The following is a 23,085-nucleotide window of genomic DNA, read 5'->3' on the forward strand; positions in this document are numbered from 1 at the left end:
AGACTCTTCAGCTATTAATAGTCAAATTACTTTGTGTCTAATATCCTATATTGTCTGTGTACTTTTAAAGTGGGTACCTTTATTACTTTTCTCCTTATTTTCTGGATGAGGATACTGAGGCTCAGAGGGTTACTTGGCCAAGCCCTCGCAGCTGTGCAGAACTGAGATTATAATCCAGGTCAAATTCTAGAGTTAGTGCTTTCAACCAGTACACATGGCTCCCAGTTACTGTGTAGTTATATTTACTACAATTGCCATACGGATTTCTTGCTGTTGGTGAACCATCCTTGTTCATTTGCATGACTGAGGTAATCTAAGGAAATTTATCATGTTCGCAGGAGAAAGAATGTGGGTAGAAGAGCACAGACAAGAAATGTCAGCTGGTGAGGCCACTGTTAAATCAGCAAACATTTATTTAACAATACTTTGCATCAGGCAGTGTTTTAGCTGAACAAGATATGGTTTTTCTCAGAAACTCACCATTTGTTAGGAGATAGATTCAAAAAGAATATTATAGTTGATCCTTAAACAATGCACCCCTGCACAGCCAAAAAACTTTTGACTTCCCCCAAATTTAACAATACTACTATACTAATAACCTACTGTTGATTGGAAGACTTACTGATAAAGTAGTCAATTAACACATATTTTGTGTGTTATTTGTATGATGGACTGTATTCTTACAATAAGGTCAGCTAGAGAAAAGAAAATATTATGGAAATCATAAGGATGAGAAAATACATTTATGGGACTCTGCTGCATTTATTACAAAAAAAATCCAAGTATAAATAGACGCATTCAGTTCAAACCCATGATGTTCAAGGGTCAACTATACACTACAGTGACAAAAGGGCAATGAAAAGCAGTACACGAAATGTGGTCATTACAAAGTGGGTATCAACTCTGTTCTGAGGATGCAGGGAAGGCTTCATAGAGGGAGATAATTGAGCTCTCTCTTGAAAGACTTGGTGTTGGAGTTCCCACTGGAGGCAATAGCTTGTGCCAAAGTGAGGAGATATGGTGCAGTTCAGAGGTCAGTAATACAGGCTGGTAGGTTTGAAGTAGGGCAGGACAGGAGTCTGGTGATCAGGCAAATGGGCTCAGATCAACAAGGGTCTCTTTTTCTAGGCTAAGGAATTTGGACCATTATCTCTAATCAAAGGAGAAATTTTCAAGGATTTTCAACTGGAAAGTAATATGTCTGCACTGGATCCTTTTCATCTGCTCTTCCATATATACTCTCCATCATCTTTGCTCTGTCTCTACTTTAGGAGGCTGATCGCTGTGATGACAGCAGTCTGTGTTAGTTTCCTAGGATTGCCATCACGAGGTACCACATACCAGGCGGGTTATTTGTTCACGGTTTTGGAGGCTAGGAGTCTGGAATCCAGGTGTCAGCAGGGTTGGTTCCCTCTGGAGTTTCTGAGGCAGAATCTGTTCATGCCTCTCCCGTATCTTCCAGCTTGTGCTTGCTGGGTGATCCTTGGCTAGACTCCAACAAACTTCCTAATTTGAATGTCACAATCTTATTCCTACCAAGATCTTGATGGAAACAGTGACAATATTATTTTAGAATAATTGCTCAGGTAGCAGAGTAGAATATGGATTGGAAAAGGAGGCAAGAAAGGGGACATTGAGATCAGAGAGGAAGAAAGTATAATAATTCAGATAAGAGATCTTGATTGGACCTGAACTTGGATGATAGCAAATTAAGGCGGAGAGGAGAGGAGGGATGCATGACATATCTGGAGATAGAATTAATGTGGCTAGGAGAACTCTTGTAATTAATCAGATTCATCCTCACCAAATACTTATTAGATAAGGGGAAATTCTAACCTGTAGATGATCTCGCACCAATTTAAAAAAAAGTGAAGATTTATATATCAATAGAAGAGAGGCAAGTAGGATAGGTACTCCCCCAAGTTTTAAGTAATGTGACATGCAGGCAGGCTTGGTGGAATCAGGAATAGTTCGAGTTTTTAAGGGTTTCAGTGTCCTGTCCCACTGAGTCAGGATGGCATTTCTGGCTCCATCCCATTTTCCAGGGCCCAGGAGGCGGTACTGGTAAGGAGTACATGGTCCAAAGAAAACTTCCCAAGCTAGTCTGGGATCCTTGAGGAACAGAATTGGGACACTGGGCTTTGTGCCTATGCAGGCAGCAAGGTCATCCATGTATGGAATGAACTCAAGTTTGTCTTTAGTGATGTCTTTCATCACACCCCTGAGAGGGAAAAAGATGGTTTATTTTTCAGTTTCAAGTTATAAGTCACCCTTCTTCCCACCATTTTGTTTCTTTTTATTGAGGTCAAATCATCTTTGAGAATGTTTTTCTATGTTGCAAAGAAAAAAATAAGAGTAGTTTACCTACAAAGGGTATTTGTGAGAGTAATGAATTTATTTATTTTTTATTTTATTTTTAAAGATTCTTTAAAAATGTATTTATGCTCACATTCTTTGGCCTTTCATTTTTTCTTTTAAGATTTTATTTATTTATTCATAGAGACACACAGAGAGAGAGAGAGGCAGACACACAGAGAGAGAGGCAGAGACACAGGCAGAGGGAGAAGCAGGTTCCTCGCAGGGAGCCCTCGCCTGGACCCTGGATTACTCCCTGAGCCAAAGGTAGACGCTCAACTGCTGAGCTACCTAGGCGTCCCAGTAATGAATTTTTTTTAAAGGGGACAGTAAAAGGAGGCAATTGGAAGGGGAGCTCTAGATAGTGGTTTAGGTTCTTGAATTTGATATGAGGGTAAAAATCTGATCAGTCCAAATACAAGTTGTTGAATAAAGGAATGTGATCAGAAAGCATCACATGTATGGCCCCCAAGTTATTTTTATTGAGGTTAATTGTGAGTTGAGAGGACCATACGTGGTGTACCAGCACTGAATATGTACAGATATGAGTATAGTGTATATGGAAGCTTTATTCCTACTCATTTCTGTTGTTAGTCAACTTTCATGATGTTCCAATGTCATTCATTCACTTGTTCATTTATATATTCCTTCAATAAATAAATATTAAGTGTCTATCATGTAACAAGCATCACCCTAGGTGAATAAAATAAAGGCCTTGCTGTCAAGGAGCTTACATTCTAGTGAGAAAATTAACAGGCTATAAAGCTCCCCGCCCTGGCCAAATAGATAGGTGATAAATCAGGTGGTAACAGGTATTATTAGTGAATATAAAGGAAGGTGGGGGACGATGCAATGAAGGGACTGGGTGGACTGCCATATTTAAACACTGTTGTCAGATAAGGCTTCTCTCTTATGAGGTGATATTTGACAGAAGGAGCCTGCAGGTATCTATCTGGTGGGGAGAACATTCCAGGCAGAGGGAATAGTAAGTGCAAAGGTTCTGAAGGGCTGTGCTTGGCATGCTTGAGGACCAGAGAGGAGGCTGGAGTGACTGCAGCAGTATGGGTGAGGTGGGACAGCAGGAGGCAGTGAGGACAGAGAGATAGCTCGTTGCTCTGGAGGGCTGCAGAGTTGTAGGGAAGTTTCTGGGAGTGAAATGGGAAGCAATCAGAGGATTCTGAACAGAAGAACAGTGTGGTGTATGTTGCTCACTCCTGCTGAAGTGTCAAGATGCGACTGTGGAACAGCAGAGTGAAAGCAGGGAGACCAGATAAGGGGTGACAGCAAGTATCCAAGTGAGAGATAGCTTGGTCTGGGGTAGCTGTGGGGGTAGTTAGAAGGGTCTGGATTCTGGATTTGTTTGAAGGTAGGAGCTGGCAGTATTTGATGACGTGGGGTCTGAGAGAAAAATGGGAGAAAAAGATCATTCTAGGGTTTTTGATGGACCAATTGGAATAAATAGCCAGTGACTAAGAAGGGGAGAAGTCTAGAGCAGCCCATGTGCAGGATGGGTAGGCAGGTGATGGCAGTTGAGCATTAGTTTTTAGATATATTCAATTTGAGATACTTAAGTGGTAGCCAAGTAGAGATATGTAGAGGGACGTGCATTAGGGCTCTGGAATTCCAGGGAGAGATATGGGAGCCATGACACTATGATGGCATTTAAAGCCACAGGCCTGGATGAGGCCACCTGAGAGTGAGTGTTAATAGAAGTGAGAAGAGGGAGAAGAGGTCTGAGGATGAAAGTTGGGGTTCACCAATTGTTTGGAGTGAGGAAGAGGTGACACCACTAAATGAAGAGACAGAACAGCCTGAGAGGCAAGAGGAGAACAAAGATACAGTGGAATTCCAGGGGCCAAGTGAACAAGATTGCCATCTGTTGGGGGCTGGGCTCTGTGTTCTGCTGAGGGGATGTGGCGCCCCCACTGACACATCTAAGGCTGCAAATCTAGTTGGTACAAGAGTTGGATTAAAAGCGTATTCTTAGGGCACCTGGGTGGCTCAGTTGGTTAAGTGTCTGCCTTTGGCTTTGATCATGATCCTGGAGTCCCAGGATCGAGCCTCGGATCGAGCCCCGGATTGAGCCCCAGATTGAGCCCTGGTTTGAGCCCCGGATTGGGCTTCCTACTCAGTGGGCAGCCTGCTGCTCCCTCTGCTTGTGCTCTCTCTCTGTCAAATAAATATATAAAATATATATATATTTTTTAAGCATATTCTTGGGACACCTGGGTGGCTCAGTGGTTGAGCGTCTGCCTTTGGCTCAGGGCATCATCCCTGAGTCCTGGGATCAAGTCCCACATTGGGCTCCCTGCATGAAGCCTGCTTCACCCTCTGCCTGTGTCTCTGCCTCTCTTTCTGTGTCTCTCATGAATAAATAAATAAAATCTTAAAAAAAAAAAAGCATATTCTTCTGACTCTAGTGCAGTTATATCCTAAAAACAAAAAAGCATATTCTTCTGACTCTAGTGCAGTTATATCCAAGCTACCATGGTGCTTCTCTAGGAATGGCTCTTTTTTATTATTTATTTATTTATTTATTTATTTAGGAATGGCTCTTATATTGAGAATGTGTGTGTGTGTGTGTGTGTGTGTGTATTTATAAGGAAATACATTAGGTTTTCTTGGAATAAGCTGCATGTTATGTCATACCGTTTTATGAGTTGCTCCTTTTTAGTAGCCTCAGCCATCAATTTTTGGGTTGGAGGTATCTTACAGAGTCCTGTGTGAAAAATTGGAAACACATTAACATCACATGTACCTTTCCCTTTGAGCTCTCCTTCCCCTCATTTCTGGCCCCCCACTGTCCCATCCTTAGGACATGTAATAGTCAAAGCTAGACTGGAATTACAGGTCATCTCTGGAGGCAAAGTCCTCCTCCAAACCCACTTAGCCAGCATACTATTCTACTGCCAGAATGATGAGGATGGATATTTCATGGCCCAGCCCTCGGCCTGCACTGGCCCATTGGTCATCAGCACCTGCTCCAGCTCATTTATATACTCGCACATTACATATATTCATATATAATATTAGTGTTATATGGTTTGTATATCCCTCTTTGTATTTGTATCTATGCCATTATTTGGTTAAATGTAAATACTAAAAATGAGCTCATTTTTATAACCCTGCTTTGATATGTCTTTACTTTTGTTACACCAGAAGCCTCAAGGGTGGAAACACCTGCCTGATGGTTCCTCAGCCTCACGGAGGCTCTGAGTGGTGGTGAGGATGTGCTCAGTGTCAGTCTCTCACCTAGATGGTTTCAGGGTGTGGGCTTTGCTCTTTTGGCTAGGAGCCAAGTACAGCCCCCAGAGGGTGGGGTTACTATGTACTTGAGATAGGTCTGACTTAGCTCTGTAGCGTACTTGCCACCAGCATCACTTTATCCTGTAGAAAGTGGGCAAGACTTTACTAGTAGTTCCTGGGTTGCCTCCAGAGGCTTTCTGGAGAAGCATGTAATTACTCCTGTGGTGTGATTTAATCGAGTTTCATTTTGTCAGCTCTATCATTCTGATAAGGATTTTTGAGCTTATTATAAAACACTTAAAAAACCCCCACTGGGTACTTAAGAGTCTTCTATGATTTTAATATAATCAGATAATGCTGTGAAAGCACTTTAATTGGCCTTAAATAAATAAAAATTTGTGATCATTTAATGTAATGTGTGGAATATGTCATCTATTACATTTGTACAGTGTGATAGAAGTTGACACTCCTTAGTACTGTGTTATATACTATTTATAAATTATTGGTGATTGTTTTTATTCATTAAGGACACAATTCTGCTCAAGGACAGCTGATTGGCTCAACTCTGATTGCTCTTTATATTTAAAAAATTATACAAGTGCAATTCTTTAAAATGCTTACTAATGTGAAACTTGCCCTGCTTTAGAGAGGTATGATAATAATAGAGAAGAATGACAGCTGTCAATTAATAGCCTTCACTATGTGCCAAGCATGGTGCTAAGTGCTTGGCAGACATCCATCTAACAAAATCCTTGTGAAAGAGGTTTTATTAGCCCTATTTTACAGATGAAGGGGCTGAGATTCAGAGAGGTCCTCACAAAGTTATGAGTTTTTTTTTTAAAGATTTTATTTAAATAAATAGAGACATGAAAGAGGCAGACACACAGGCAGAGAGAGAAGCAGGCTCCATGCAGGGAGCCCGATGTGGGACTCAATCCCTGGACCCCAGGATCACGCCCTGTGCTGAAGGCAGAGGCTCAACCGCTGAGGCACGCAGGCATCCCAAAGCTATGGGTTTTAGAGTTGGGATTGGACCCCCATAGCTCTGACTCCATTATTTGCACTCTTACTTTTTTGTTTAAAGATTTTATTTATTTATTCATGAGAGACACAGAGAAAGAGAGAGAGGCAGAGACACAGGGAGAGGGAGAAGCAGGATCCATGCAGGAAACCCGATGTGGGACTTGATCCCAGGACTCCAGGATCACGCCCTGAGCCGAAGGCAGATGCCTAACCACTGAGCCACTCAGGCATCCCAATCATTTGTACTCTTACAGTAAAAACTGACAGCAGTCTCCAGAGTCTATAAAACTTATTTTATAGGCATTTCTCAAAGGTTACCATCTCCCCAGAACTCAAATTTATTCACAGTGTGCATTATTCCAATACCTTGCTTTGGAAGAGGTGCAAAATTCTACTTCTAGAAATAAATGATAAGATTTAGAAGTAAATCAACCAGACTAGATGAGAGTAGAACAGAGGATCCCGAAGCTTCCAATAATTTTGGTTAATCTGAGAAATGTGATTATATCTTGTCCAAATTTATTCCATCCACAGAATCAAAACCTTTTTCCCACTCTGTCACATTAGTGATACAAGCACACCCATGATAATATTACCCATAGATGAAGTTAGGTAGCCATTAGACTTTTCTGATATTTTATGTTACTCTAGTTCACATCTGTTCCATTTTGGCTAAATTGCAAGGCACTAATTTGAAAACTCAGTTGATCGTGTAGGGCTTTAAATAGAGTCAAGTACCTTTGAATACTCTTGTGGCCCATCGTGCTTGGAGCTCTGTGCCTGCTAAGATGGATCCTTTAATGCTGATGAGGCCAATGATAGCAAGTGTTGCTCTCTCTAGGTTTGAAGGAAAGACTTGCTTGTACAGGAATATCTTCTTTGTGCAAAGGCTTTTAAGGGGTTCTTCGAGAAAGGGAAAAGAAAATGTGTATCCTGTAGCAAAGATCACAGTATCGATGTTTTCTTCCACTGTTCCATCTTCAAAGACAGCAGAGGTCTCTGTAAATTCCTTCACGCTGGTTTTCATAGTGACTGTCCCACAGAGGATGCAGGTTGGCAGCTCATCGTTCACAATGATCTTTCTTGCCCTTTGACACAGAAGAGAAAATTATTCATTGTAGTTATTTATATCTGTGACACACTTGAGCAAACTATTTCTTTGGTTAATTCAAGGAAACTATCTGCCAAGTTAAGGGAGTGAACTGATCAATGTCAAGTTCAAAGGAGCCTATCCCACTTAGGGTTGCAATGACATGTTTTGTTCTCCCGCTTCCAAGAGAAGGCATGTGGACAATGTTTAAACCTGCTTGGGATTTAAAATATGCTCTCGAATTAATTTCTGGAGCAATGCTTTTCTTGAAGTGTCAGGATCGAGTATGCAACAATCCATTTAAGAATCAGTTTTTGGTCTCATATCACCGAGGCCTCAAATGATTGACATTAGGAAAGGGGAGGTTACCAAGAAACTTTCTGGGTTAAAAAAAATCTGAATCGGGATCCCTGGGTGGCGCAGCGGTTTGGCGCCTGCCTTTGGCCCAGGGCGCGATCCTGGAGATCCGGGATCGAATCCCACATCAGGCTCCCGGTGCATGGAGCCTGCTTCTTTCTCTGCCTCTCTCTCTCTCTCTGTGACTATCATAAATGAATAAAAAAAAATTTAAAAAAAATCTGAATCAATTTATGCTGGTAAATATTTTCATTGGGAGCATCATTCTACTTAATCACAGCAGACATAATGTCTTTATAAAATTGATGTATTGGGGTGCCTGGTTGGCTCAATCAGTTAAGTGACTGACTCTTGATTTTGGCTCATGCCATGATCCCAGGGTCCTGTGATTCAGCCACACATGGGGCGTTGCACTTGGTGTAGAGTCTGCTGGGGATTTTTTCTCTCCCTTTCTCTTTATCCTCCTCCCCCCAGTCTTCCCCACCCCCTGCCCCTGCTCACACATGTGTGCACACTCTGTCTCACTCTCTAAAAATAAAACATAAATAAATTGACATATCAAATCATCCATTGCCATTAATTTTCTTTATAAGGTTAAAGCGAGCTGTCTTCCCAAAGAGAAATATTTGGGTCAAGCATAAAATAAAAGCACATTTAATGACCTTACGTTCATTTCAAAGGTCTTTTTCTTGCCATTTGCAACCCTATATAGATGTATATTCAAGTATGTAATTCTAGAAATTCCTATTGGAAATGCATCCTCTAATCATTCAGCCAAAGACAACATTTATTAAAAGTTAGCTGGCCATCTGCAACTTGTGATGCTGCAAATATTCCATTTTTAGATGGCAGCCATTCCAAGATTCCTCAAAGCCAATTTTAATTTCCTGATTTTATTTTGTTTAAGATTTTATTTTATTTATTTATTCATGAGAGACACACAGAGAGAGACAGAGACACAGGCAGAGGGAGAAGCAGGCTTCTCGCAGGGAGCCCGACGTGGGACTCGATCCTGGGACCAGAATCACACCCTGAGCTGAAAGCAGACGCTCAACTGCTGAGCCACCCAGGTGTCCCTAATTTCCTGATTTTCAAGCTAGAAATGAAAAGTTTTTATACTTCATTTTCTTCTAGCCTAATGAATTACTGCTTTTGTTACCAGAGAATATTCCCATTTCAAGAACTGCTGTGCTACCTGATGAACATTGTCTTAAGGAGCTAAGCCCAGAACAGAATAAACAAAGGCAGCATAATAAAAATATTGATTCAATAATTTCCCCATTAAATAAAAAAAATTAAGTACCCCTTTGTAATACTTAATCCGTAATGCTCATGGTTAAATCTTTTATTCATTTTCTTCTCTTGAATCCAGTTTAGTACACATGAGGGCAGAACTTGTGCAATAAAATTAAGGCATCTTCTTGTAACCACCATATTATATGGGTAGCCCCATTCTGAAGAGCGGCAGATAACCCAGGCACCGGTTCTGGTACTGAGAAGTACCTAAAAAGTAAGGAAGGATAAATATATGTACATCATTTTGTAGTATTTTCCCTTGGTGTTTCAAATAGTCTTATAACATCTGTCCTTTTTTAAAAAAGTTTTTTATTTTAATTCCAATTAGTTAACATACAGTGCTATAGTAGTTTCAGGTGTACAATATAGTGATTCAAAACTTCCATAGATCACCTGGTGCTCATCACAAGTGCCCTCCTAATCCCCATCACCGATTTCACCCATCCCTGCACCCACCTCCCCTCTGGTATCATCAGTTTGTTATCTATAATGAAGAGTCGGTTTCTTGATTTGTCTCACTTTCTCTCTTATTTTTTTCCTTTGCTTGTTTATTTTGTTTCATGAATTCCACATATGAGTGAAATCATATAGTATTTGACTTTTTCTGACTTATTTCGCTTAACATAATACTATCTAGCTCCACCCACACCTTCACAGATGGCAAGATTTCATTCATAACATCTGTTCTTTACTGGTAAATGTGTGCATCCATCTATAAATGACTGTTTCTGTTGTTGCCATTGTTTTTGTAAATCACTTTTATCTGATCTATATATCTGTTAAGTATTTTTATCATGTTCAGTATAAAAATTATAGTACTAGTACATTTGCACTACTCATCTGGCAATTTTTTACATATAAATAATATAGAACTTAAAGTGATGTTTTGAGAAAGCAATTTTAACTGAGTTAAATAAAATTCTGTTCTTTCCAAATCTAATCATTGTCCTATAATTTATGTTAAAGTGGAACAGATTTCTAATTTGTGAATCTATGCTTGGGTTTTCTGAAATCATCACATACACTTCGTGGACAAAGTAAAGCTTGCTTTTATTTTAAAGCAAATATGTTCAGAAAACAACTTCCCTTTTCTATCTTTATATGGAGGTTTTGCCAGAAATGCTAAGGGAGAGTGTGAAAGAAAGATAATTGGTTTGGGTGGAATAATTTGTCCATTTGGTCTTGTTTCTGAAACAGTACCTCTGAAAAATGCCTACTGGTCTGACATCCATACAGTTTCCTAAACCCCTCTTGGAGATGGTTCAATCTCATCACATGTGGATTTTTTTTCACTCATGCTGTGTCCACATGATTTAGCAATTGGCCTATGTGTTTTGTAATCTTGTGTACCTCTCTCCAGCCACCAGAAATGGTGATGGGGTGAGGGTGTGGATTCCCCTGGTGTACCTGAGCTGCCGTTCGACTGAGCTCCACTGCAACATCCCCTCCAGTGTTTCCAAGACCGATCACTAACACACGTTTGCCTTGAAAGCCTTCTGGGCTCCTATACTCCTGACTGTGCAGGATCTGGCCTGTAAAATTATGAATACCTGAGGGGAAGGAGGGATCAGAAAATCAGAAGTATCTAGAGTTATAATTCCCTAGGATGCAGGCATAGCATCTGTAGGAAAAGGGAACTTCCAGAAATATGTCAGCCTTTTTGCTCTTGCTGCTAATTGCAGGAAGTAGAAACAGCACATCATCTCCCTCTCCACTGGATTTTGTGAGCCCAGATACAGATTTAGTACAGCCTGCAGGAGATTTAGGAGTACAGAAGAACTTATGTTCCATATGAGTGCTCCCTTTTAAGGTAATTACTTGGGAGAAATGAAGCTCAATGCAGCTCATTGAGAAATGAAGCTCAATAACAAACATCTCATGCATGACCCCAAACATCTTAAGCAAGAAGTAGATTGTTGACGCATGTTATTTTACCCAACAGATACAGTCTATGGGAATATGGTCTTTGTATATAACATATTTACAAATTGAATTCTGGTTCAATGACCATTTTCCACAAAAGAAATTTTGTGGCAAGTTCTCCTGAACATAGTAATATTATTACTATTAATATTTAAAATACTATTAATAATTAATAGTAATTATTTTTTTGTGGTTTAGGCTTGCTATTTATACTTAATGCTTATTTTACTTTATTATATGCTTAATGCTTTACTATACTGTATGCTTATTTATACTCTATTCTTACATTATTTATATTTGTGTTACTGATTGATCTTTCAAGTTCCTAACACTCCACTAATAGAAGTATCCCCATTTATTTATTTATTTATTTATTTTTTAGTATCCCCATTTAAAAAATATTTTATTCATTTGAGAGAGAGAGAGAAGTGAGGAGAGAGAACACGAGTAGGGGGAAGGGCAGAAGGGAGAGGGAGAAGCAGGCTCCCTGCTCAGCAGGGAGCCCAATGTGGGGCTCCATCCCAGGACCTCGGGATCGTGACCTGAGCTGAAGGCAGATGCTTAACCGATTGAGCCACCCAAGTGCCCCTATAAGTATCACTATTATGGTATGTATATCTATGAGAAGGGCTCTCAAATATTTCTTCTCTTGATTTATTTTTGGTAACTATCTCCTTGGCATCTATAAAAGATGTAAATCATGGATTCATATAAGTGAAGACCAGTAGTAACAGAGTAAGTAGAGGTGTTTCCAGTGGCAGCTGTGGGAATTATGAGGTGGCAGAGGGAACAGGAGTGATGGGAACAGTGACCGTCAGACCCACAGATGGGTGAGATGACACTCTGACAAGGAATCTGAAAGGGAAGCTCTGCAGTTTAGAGGGTTTGACAATATCTCACTTCAATACTTCAAGTGCTTCTGAAATTTTAAAATAAAGAGATGAAACTAGGAGTGCCTGGGTGGCCTAGTTGGCTAAGCATCCAATTCTTGGTTTCAGCTCACATTGTGATCTCAGGGTCATGAGATTGAGCCCTGCATCAGGCTCCATACTCGGTGGGGAGTGTAAGACATTGTGTCCCTCCGCTCCTTCCCCCACTCTCTAAAATAAATAGAAATACATCTTAAGAAAAAAATGAAACCACCTCCCAGAATATATAATTCTTCTATCATGCAATGGTTGATCGATTCATTTACTCAATAACATTTATTGCATATGTAATATGTGTAACAATATTTTAATTGGAGTCTTTGCTTCCTGAGGACCCCAAAGCTGGAAACTGAATACAATGGTGGCCATATTCCAAGGGAGGTGTTAAACCCACTGTGCAGAATTTGCAAAGAATGTGTATGCAGACCGGTTTTAGGATCCCTAGCCCCTCACTCACTTTTGGGGATTGGAGTTGAAGTGGCCAGGAGTTGGAAATTGAAGACTTTCATGAAAGAACTTAAAGTGCTGTGACATTTTTATGTCCCCTGGATATGGAGGCAGGTTTGAGGGCTGCAAGGAGATCACTGTGAGATCTTGACCCTTGGGAGTCTCTGAAGTGTGGGCCCTAGTGTTTGACCCAAGCTTGACAGCCTGTGGCTGCAACTGCCAGCAAGGGGTACTGGCTGCCCTGGTAGCAAGTTTTTCATCTCCTGTTGACAGGATGAGATGCATATTTCATGTGCACCAGACAAAAGCCAGGTAGGAGAGAGCCTGGCAGATGCCAATTTAAAGGGACTTTGCACAAGATAGGCATCTGCCTAGGCTCTGAGACTTGAAAGACAGTCTGTGTGGAGATGACAGGGGGAGAACTAGGTACATTGCCAGCCTGAGGGGGCGTGGCCTATGCCCAGGGGTTGCACTGAGAGATCTCCCTTCATGGAGCACCTCTCTGAAGCAGAACCCATGAAAGCACCCCACAGAACATCAATCTTAGGCACCCCCAAGGCTAGAGAAAACTAGTATTTGATTGGTGCAGGTCAAGAAAGAGCTTTCCTGTCCACTATGTCTTCTGGTCCTTTCCCTGACTCCACTTCTGGAAAGGTCAGAGACTGAAGACTGCAGACTGCAGCTGGTGGGTGATGGATGCGGAGGAAAGAAAAACTGGGAGAGGAAGGGAGAAGCTGGGCCAGGGGGGAAACTTCACCATTACATGTAAGTTTTGACTACTGCACGGGGAAGGACATTTTAGTTATGCAAATGAGAATTTTTTGGTCATTTTAAAGTGATCAGAGGACTTTTCATTATCTGACGGTGAGCAGAAAAGCAGTAGGAATATCCCAAGATTGCAAGTAGGGGCAGAGGAAGAACAAAGCCCCACAGATCAGGTCTGCAGGGGCATTGCAAGAAAACAATGCAGTCGGTGGGGCATGTGGGTGGCTCAGTGGGTTAAGCCTCTGCCTCTTGGTTTTGGCTCAGGTCATGATGCTAGAGGTCCCTATTGGGCTCCGTTCTGGCCATGAAGCCTGCTTAAGATTCTCTCTCTCCTTCTCCCTTTGCTCCTTGCCCCCACCCCCAGGTGTCTCTCTAAAATATATAAGTAAATCTTTTTTAAAAATGCAGTAGGTAAATAAATAACTGTACCTTACAGGATCTGGTCTTTCTTTAGCCCGAGATGCTGTTTTGAGTTTAGGGCCTGTGAGGATAAAAATTAGTTTCTACCTTCAGGGAGTTCATCCTCTAATGAGGAAGAGATAACTAGACAGCAGCTAACTAGCATTTATTCAGTCCCCTCCTTTTTTTAAGGATTTTATTTATTCATGAGAGATGCAGAGAGAGGCAGAGACATAGGCAGAGGGAGAAGCAGGCTCCCTGAGAGGAGTCTGATGTAGGACTTGATCCCAGGACTCTGGGATCACGACTTGAGCCAAAGGCAGATGTTCAACCACTGAGCCACCCAGCTGCCCCTATTCAGCCCTTCTTTTACAAGTCCAAGGCACTTGTCTAAGGACTTTATACATATTAATTAATTTAAACCTCACAACCCCAGAGGGTGGATAATTTTATTATTCAACTTTACTGAGAGTGAGGCACAGAGAGGATATGTAACTTGCCCATGGTCATACAGCACGTAGCAGAGTCTGGACAGGAACTCGATCCTCTGACTCTGGAGCTCAGCTGTCAAGCATGATACTACACTGCCTCCTAGATCAGGAGTTGTTAGGATGGTTCCAATGAGGCATCTGACCTGGATTGAGCCTGGAAGGCATGCAGGAGGAGGTGATTTTTTTTTTTTTTTAAGAATGACATTTGAAGGATAATTAAGAATTCAAGAAGGGGTGCAATGACGGTTCCAAGAAGGGGAATCAATACATGTGTTGGCTGCATTAGAGACTCGAGCTTTAAGCTATTTACTGAGGTTTCCCTGGAGAGAAGCTTCTGGAGGGCTCAACCTTGGTTCACAGATACTACCTAACACAATGCTTTGCAAATGATAGGTTCTCTGTAATTGCATATTTGAGCGGGGAGCCCTGCTCAAAAAATGTAGTATGCATAGTTAGTTTTGAGTCAATGATTATGTCGACAATGCAGTGCCAAAAAAGAAAAAAAAAAAGGAATCTGGTAAATCATAACTACTAATTCATGAAAAAAAGAAAAGACAATTCATATACATAAAAATAAGGTGATGTGGATGAGCTTTCAACTGCCAAACAGTGGTGGCGACACCTTGTAGACAAACATCCTTTTCTATGCATTTGGTTTTTGATAGATAGGGTAGAAATGGCCCAGATATTACTATACAAAGAAGAGTTATGTTCCCAAGCAAAACATTCATGTTCAACATTAGTCTTAAAACTACTTGTGAAAGACACATGGTGATTAGTGAAAGGAGAAAAGGCTTCTTAAAAAGAGCAAATCTTAGCCAGATGTCAGAGGGGCTCTGATAGCATTTTAAGTCATTACCAAACAGCTGTGGCTCTCTTGCACACTGGCGTAAGTAAAGATTGACAGAAATTAATGTATTTATTCCCAACTGTTCAGATTTTGGCCAGGGCTTTGTCTTGCAATGCCTTGCCATTTCCTTGAGGAAATTGTATGGCTACTTGACGTTATTTTTTTGGACTGCTGTCATGTTTGAACTATTTACTTTACCACTGAAGGAGTTCAGGACCTGCTACACAAAATACGCCGCTTTGATATATTGATTGTTTTCAGGCGAAGGCACTTGAAAAACAGCAAAGGCAGGAAGAGGCTTTCTCTAAACTCTCCTCATCTGCCTCAAGGCAAGTCCTCCAAAAGGAACTCTATGGTCATAAATCTCCTTTCTGGCAGTTTCACTAACCAGGAAAGATTGACTCATATCACACGAGAGGATAGTAGAAGTCTAAGCCCAGACAAACATTGTCACAAATAGTCGTATCTCCCATCTTCTTTTCTAAGAGTTCATTCATCTTTCTAGAAAACTTTGCTTCCCCCCGGATTGCCTATATCCACTCCCCCTTTCCCTATTAGGATAGTATGTAAACTCTCAAATCTCATAGATTTCTTTGGTATTCATTGTTTTCCTATGATGTCCACATATTAGTATTAAAAATTAATAAATCTGTATACCTTTCTCTCTGTTAATCTGCCTACCAAACTGAGTAGGGTATAGGAAAAGTCTTTTCTCCCTTACAAAACAGAGGTGTGCATTTCAGCATACATATAGGCAGAGTTGGGGGGGGGGCTGTCTTTTTTTTGCGTGTGACAATTCACCCATAGTTTTATTTCAGAAAATAGGCAACGTTGGCTGGGACACATGTATGTACATCCTCCCTTCTTCCAAACCAGAGCAATAAGAGACTTTAATATTGTTTAAATATTAACTTCTAAATTCAGGCAGATGGGACTTCAAGTTAATGTTCATCTGAATGGAATGGGGTTGTTTTAGAAAGATATTATAATCTTTGCCCTTAAAATAAATTGAGGGCAGGGAAACGTTAATAAAGCCAGAAGACTTTGGCTATTGCTGTTCTAATAACACAGCGATTGCATGGATTTTTCTCACAATAACCCTTTGAAGTCTATACTATTTTCACTTATATTTTACATATGTAGAAACGGATTTGCTGGGATAATGTGATTTTTGTGACATCACACTTGTCAATGAGTAGAGAGCTGGGAATTTGTTTTTATTTTATTTTTTAAACTAGATTCCACTACAGTGGGGGGCTTGAACTCATGACCCCAAGATCAAGGGTCACACACTCCACCCACTGAGTCAGCCAGGTACCTTGAGGGCTGGGAATTTATTTATTTATTTATTATTTATGATTTTATTTATTCATGAGAGACAGAGAGAGAGAGAGAGGCAGAGACTTAGGCAGAGGGAGGAGAGGCAGGCTCCACGCAGGGAGCCGATCCCGGGACTCCAGGATCACGCCCTGGGCTGAAGGCAGAAGCTCAACCGCTGAGCCGCTGAGCCCCCCCAGGCGTCCTGAGAGACACAGGAGAAGCAGGCTCCATGCACCGGGAGCCCGATGTGGGATTCAATCCTGGGTCTCCAGAATCGTGCCCTGGGCCAAAGGCAGGCGCCAAACCGCTGCGCCACCCAGGGATCCCGAGGGCTGGGGGTTTAAATGCAAGTACTCTGACGCAAGATCCTGGACTTTTAATGTCCATGTTTTGCTCCATTACCCTCTGCTGTCTCTCTTCCAGTATCATTCTGTCATCACGTTGTGCACGATAAATTGTGTTGTTACTCAAAGAATGAATTCACAGTACAGCTTAGCAGGAAGTTATGTTTTACAAAAAATTGTAATGGACAGTGCTCCGCCAGGTGCTTTCATAGGCATTCTCTCAGGTCAGGTTTGTAGTAATCCTCCTGGCCGTGGGTTAGTCATCCTTGTCTTACAGGTGAATCCATTAGTGCATAGAAAGGTTAAGCGATTTGTTTAAGGTCATATAATTAATTAATAAGTGCTAGAAACAGGATTTAAATTCTGGTCTTATGACTCCAATTTGTGCTACATTTCAAGCTTTCTCCCTGAAATGACTTAAGCGATTGAGTTGGCCCTGGAAATAACAAATAACCATCTTTAATTTGGAACCAGTAATTTTTTTTTCCATTTCTTTTCCCACAAACAATGGGCATAATTCTTTCATACCAACACCCCTAGCTAAATTCCAGAGCACTCTGCTCTAGGTCCTGTGCTAGGCACTCCTGGGCTAGCAGCTGATTTCATCCAAAAGTAACCCTAAGAAGAAGGTGCTATGAGTACTTCATTTTACAGGTGGAGAAATAGGGACTTAGGACACAGGATTTGCCCAGGTGTCAATAGGAATCACATGGGCACAAGTTGACTCTTGTCCCATGGTAACCAAAGGGTTAGGCTGCCTCTACTTGGACTATGGAAATGACTCTTAGGCTTTAGTTTTCATGAGGATCACGTTGATGGGGGAGTTTGTTAAATATTTGGATTCCAAGGTTCCACTTTTGGAGGTTTTTATTCCATAAATGCCACAGTAACTTGCTTTTAAAATAAACATCTCGGGTTTTGGTGGTGGTTGGGAACCCTGCACTCGGGTCATAGCCTACATCTATCATTACACTAGTTCTTTTCTTTCAGACTGTTTTCATAAAAGGCTGTTGGGCACCTGATTTCATTCAACAGGCACATATTAAACGTATGCTAACATCATGGTAAATTACTTCAAGATTCAGCTTTCATCTTTACCATATTTTCCTTTTCATATCTTACATCCGTGTATGGGGATGGGGACAGGGAGTGATTTGAGGACTACTGAGCACTTCTCAAATGCTATCTCCTTCCTTTGGGGAAGTCTAATTAATGCCTTATAATAAATGCATCTTTGATGCCAAAGAGGTTCAACGTTCAGGGGAGAGCATTCTTCAGACAACTGGGCAATTTAGCACAGAAACATCAAAATCTTAATTATTATTTTTCACAGAAGACTTTCTGAAGTGTATTATATATTTTATGTCCTAAAAGTAGAACAGACTGATAATTCCAGGTCATTCTTATAACCTTCAATTATTGCATTGTCCTCTTATACAGTGAGAGCCTTGGGGTCTGCTGTGGGGCATGGGACTTAGTTTGCCAAGTCACTAAATATTTCTGGAGCACTTTACTGCTGTGATTTATTCTTCTTATACTTATTGCCCTAATGTCATGTGCTAGGAAATGCAGAGCAACTACCTGAGGGGAAGGAAGACCATGCGCCTGAATTACATTTACAATGCTCACCAAGCATAAAGACATTAGTAGCTGATCAAACATAATTAGGCATTCACAGCACTAACCTATAACTAATGGTCACAACTGATATGTGGTTAGAGAGTCACTCTTACACAGCTTCTGTGTGTGGAAGAGCAATGCAGAGCTTAGGTCTGTGTGACCCGTCCTGGGGTTCCCACCTGGAACACAGGAGGAGCTGGCACTCTGAGGCCGAATGGCTGCTAGAGCAGGAGTTATTATGGAACTAAGGAGGATGAATATTTCCTTGTCTGAGGGGAATCACAGATCTTTTAGGAAGCAGGTTCTTCTGAACAATTCTCAGAACGTTTATAATAGTTCACAGGAGGTCATGAGTCACAGCAATAGCAGCTAATGTTGACAGAGTGCTCACCATGTGCTCTGTCCTATCCTGAGTATTTTAATGTAATTCTCATGACCGCTCTATGAAATGGAGTCATTGAGTTAAGTCTACCCAAGAGTGGGACACTTGGGTGGCTCAGTGGTTGAGCGTCTGCCTTCAGCTCAGGTCGTGATCCTAGGGTTCTGGTTTCAAATCCTGCCTCAGGCTCCCGGCCTGGAGCCTGCTTCTCCCTCTGCCTGTGTCTCTGCCCCTCCCCCTCTGTCTCTCATGATTAAATTAATAAAATCTTAAACAAAAATTTACCCAAGATTATGCAACTAGTTCCGGGATGTGGTCCAGGCTGCCTGATGTTAGAACTTTGTTCATAACCATTATGCTAAATGCCACTTATCATCGAGGGCCATCACCCCAAGGGAACTGTAGCAGTCAGGACCCCTTGGAAACCTTACACCATATCCACTCACCAAGATTCCTCATCCTGGGAACATAGAGGAAATTGGGATATCCATTCTGGTGTCCACCTGTAACAAATCCTTCTAAAGTCTGGTCATAAACTAAGACCTCCTCAGGAGGAGTCTGAAATCTGTATGTGTGGATTTCTTCCTTCTCCCTAATCTGGATTTTGGGGCAAAAGAGAAGGGCACACCAATATTTCTAATGTAATCATTTCTTCCCTAGAGGTCATAAAGGTATATAGAAATGTTTGCTTTTGAAATGATCCCAAACTACCTTGTGATTTTTTTTAAAGGTTTTACTTATTTATTCATGAAAGGTACAGAGAGAGAGAGGCAGAGACATAGGCAGAGGTTGAAGCAGGCTCCCTGTGGGGAGCCTGATGCAGGACTCAATCCCAGAACCCCGGGATCATGCCCAGAGCTAAAGGCAGATGCTCAACCACTGAGCCACCCAGGCGCCCCTATCTTGCAATTCTATTTTATGTTTGCCCAGTCTCTTTCTTTGGAACCAACTGTTCCAGATTCCACTTTATCCTGCCAAAAGGATCCTCATTTCTCAGTTCTTGACTGATCTTTTGCAGTAGCATCTCTGAGTCAAAGCCTAAGTGGAACTGAGGGTAAGCCAGCCAAAACCTGGTAAGACACTACATTCCAAAAACATCAATCTTTTGACACTTCTAACACATTTCCCCATAGAAATATTGTTATAAGAGGTGGTTCTATATTTCGTTAGTACTGTCCCACTGTGTATTTGACCACCAGACTAGTTGCAAGTCTGAAGCCCAACCACCATTGACACCATTGCTTCTTTGCAAAATTATGCATCAAAGTCTCACTTGATTCCCAAAACATTTTAAAAAATAGGATATTTTATTAATTTGAGATTACATTTATAAGATTTATATTTAATTTTTTTATTGGCCCAGGTTTACAAGCTTTATTCTTCACACTCTTCTTAAAAGTTCTTTCAATTCCTTAATGAAGTTTCAAAACTTCACTTACTCAACTGCCTTTAAAGCCACTTATAAGTGACAGAAGAAGAGTAGCTGTACGGCATATTAATAATCGTCATTTGATCCCAAAAGATGGAGATGTGCTAATCATGAGTATAGCTGCCCCTTCTACAACAAGAGGTTTGAACTATATGGGTCCACTTATACATGGATTTTTCTCAGTAAATACCATACAGTACTGTAAATGTATTTTCTCTTCCTTATGGTTTTCTTAGTAACATTTTCTTTTCTCTAGCTTACTTTATTGTAAGAATATGGCATATAATACATATAACATACAAAATATGTGTTAAACAACGACTTATATTATCAATAAGGCTTCCAGCCAACAGAAAGCTATTAATTTTTTTTTTTGGGGGGGGAGTCAAAAGTTATATGGCGATTTTTGACTATGTAGGGGATCAGCGCCCCTAACCCCTGAGATGTTCAAAGGCCAACCGTACATTTTAAAAAATGTGCTGTTGGAGTCAAAAGCATTTCCAAAAGGAATTTCTAAACTCCCTTTGTGGTTATAGCCTTAGTATAATGAGATATATGGATTATTATTGTGGTGACTGTTTTGAAGTATAAAAATATTTCTTTGGATGTATAATTGCTGCTCTATTCCTTAAAAACAAATCTGTCACGTTTCTTTAGACTCTCACTTCCTTTAAGTTATTGAATTACAGACCACTCCTGATTCAAATGACCTGTAATTCAACGACAAAATTCAAAAGCTTGTGTTTTTTTTTAATGACACGTAAGCCTTATGTGATCATTGAACTTGAATCAGACAGGCATGAAAAAGCTTCAATAACAGCAGCATTTATATTAGTAAGAAGACCTGACACCTACCTAGTGATTTATAACTTTCTTTAAAAAAAAATATTTATTTAATTGACAGAGAGAGAGAGAGAGAGCAAGACAGAGCAAGTGCCCAAAAAGAGGGACTGGCAGGCGGAGGGAGAAGGAGAGAAGCAAACCCCCTGCTGAACAGGGAGCCCTATGTGGGGCTTGATCCCAGGATCCTGTGACCATGACGTCAGCCAAAGGCAGATGCTTAACCAGCTGAGCCGCCTAGGCACCCCCCCATCCACTTTATACCTTTCAAAGTTATTTTGTACATATTATTTCTGAGGGTGAACATGGAGTTGTCTATAATCATTAGTAATTATTTCCAATTACAAATGAATGGCTTTCTTGTAGAAGAACTCAGAAAAGTAGACATAATCTCAGGTAGAAATGACTCACCAGGAAAGGACTCCAAAGGCAAATGGGGATTCAGGAAATGTCCAGTGCAAACCATGACAGCATCAAAGACGGCACGCTCCTGTTTCCCCTCTGTCTCTGTGACCACATCCCACTGGCCAGTTTCAGAGAAGTCTGGTCGCTTCGTTACACTGCACACCGTGGTCTGAAATAGGCAGAAAAACACTCACTTTCTATCAATCACCTTGAGACTTCATGTAACAGCTGGTTGGTAACCATGTTTGTTATTTCATATGGGGCAAATCAGTCTCAGGTTAAAGGGTCTGTCAATATTGGTTTATCTCCTCCCTAAAGAAAATAAGTAACTGGTACAAAGACTTAAAAGTGGTTATATAGAGTAGGACCCAAAATATCTGCAAGCCTTCACTGGAAGAAAGAAACATTCGGTCTTTATTCCCAGTGAGAAGTGGTGAATTATAATACTGAATGCATTGGGAAAATGCAGGAAGGGAGTTTTGGCTCATTATAATTTCTGTGATTCAGATTCCTAGCCATTTCTTTCCCACAGGTTTCATGAACAAAATTCATTTTTCCTTTCCTCTCAAAAAAAAAAAAAAATTCTAAATTTCTTCCTGAATAAGAATTTGGATTCAGAAGAGGAATCAGGAAAGCCTATTTTTTTAAAAAAGATTTTATTTATTTATTCATGAGAACAGGAAGAGAGGCAGAGACGTAGGCAGAGGGAAAAGCAGGCTCCCTACAGGGAGCCCCATGTGGGACTCGATCCCAGGACCCAGGATCACAACCTGAGTAAAAGGCAGGTGCTCAACGATTGAGCCACCCAGGTGCACCAGGAAAGTCTAATTTAATGATTTATTTGAATAAACCATGAGAGATGGAAGAAGTGAAGAATCTTTATTACCTACTTTATTTATATAGAGATAAAATTAGGAATAAATTTACTTAGGATCCCCTTTCCATTAGATTGGATGGGCAGACCCCATTCATTAACCTTCCATAACCCAAGTTATCTTACCCTAAATCGAATGTATTTCAGAAGGTCAAAGTGCTCAGCAAATTCTTGCAGATAGTACCAAAATTTTCCTTGGTTCATGAAATTGGGATAATCTTCTTGGAAGGGGAAGTCACTATAGCATGACATTTCTTTGCAGACATTTGTCACTAATGACTTGTAGACCCTGGTCATCCCATCTTTAGACGTCTCCTGTGGTGAAACATAGTTTGCTTGATGGGGTGGGGAGGCAGGAAGAAAAGAGATCATTAGCAGTCAGTGTTCCACTTCTAATTCCAAAGAGTTCCATGAAAATGTAGTATTGGATCTACAGTTATCAGAAATCATTGGCGGGATTAGAATGATTAAACACCATATCTTTCTCACACTACAAAGAAGTTAATGCAATTTAGCAGGACTCTCTAAGACTAACATTGCCATTCAGTGATTCCATGGACATGAGGCCTATGGTCTAACTCGTTTATTTTTCTCTTCTTTCTTTGCCGTCCTCAATCCCTCCACTCATGAAGATCTCTTTCTCTTGTCTTTGTTCACAGAAGTCCTCACTGATTTTTGTGTTTATTGTCTAGGTATATTTCCT

At 40.8% G+C, this 23,085-nt stretch overlaps 1 protein-coding gene across 10 annotated transcripts in view; it reads right to left on the reverse strand.

Moving 5' to 3' along the window:
* FMO4 (flavin containing dimethylaniline monoxygenase 4) overlaps positions 1-23,085 on the reverse strand; it is a 67,345-nt gene that overhangs the window by 38,583 nt on the left and 5,677 nt on the right. For 4 of the 10 annotated variants that reach the window (XR_004817606.2, XR_004817604.2, XR_004817605.2 and 1 more), the window contains exons 3-8: positions 22,509-22,717; positions 21,515-21,677; positions 10,775-10,917; positions 9,375-9,574; positions 7,363-7,712; positions 5,005-5,074 (exon numbers count right to left, since the gene is read on the reverse strand). Coding sequence is in view for 7 of the 10 variants with exons in the window: in XM_035719352.2 (XP_035575245.1) it covers positions 5,005-5,074; positions 7,363-7,712; positions 9,375-9,574; positions 10,775-10,917; positions 21,515-21,677; positions 22,509-22,717 (1,135 nt within the window). In the remaining 3 variants the exon portion in view is untranslated. Of the gene's footprint in view, positions 1-390; positions 2,222-5,004; positions 5,075-7,362; positions 7,713-9,374; positions 9,575-10,774; positions 10,918-21,514; positions 21,678-22,508; positions 22,718-23,085 lie in introns of those variants that run through there. The other 6 variants (XM_025430360.3, XM_025430358.3, XM_025430359.2 and 3 more) reach the window with 3 other exon arrangements.

Source organism: Canis lupus, chromosome 7, assembly GCF_003254725.2.
Source record: "Canis lupus dingo isolate Sandy chromosome 7, ASM325472v2, whole genome shotgun sequence".
NCBI classification, from domain to species: Eukaryota; Metazoa; Chordata; class Mammalia; order Carnivora; family Canidae; genus Canis; species Canis lupus.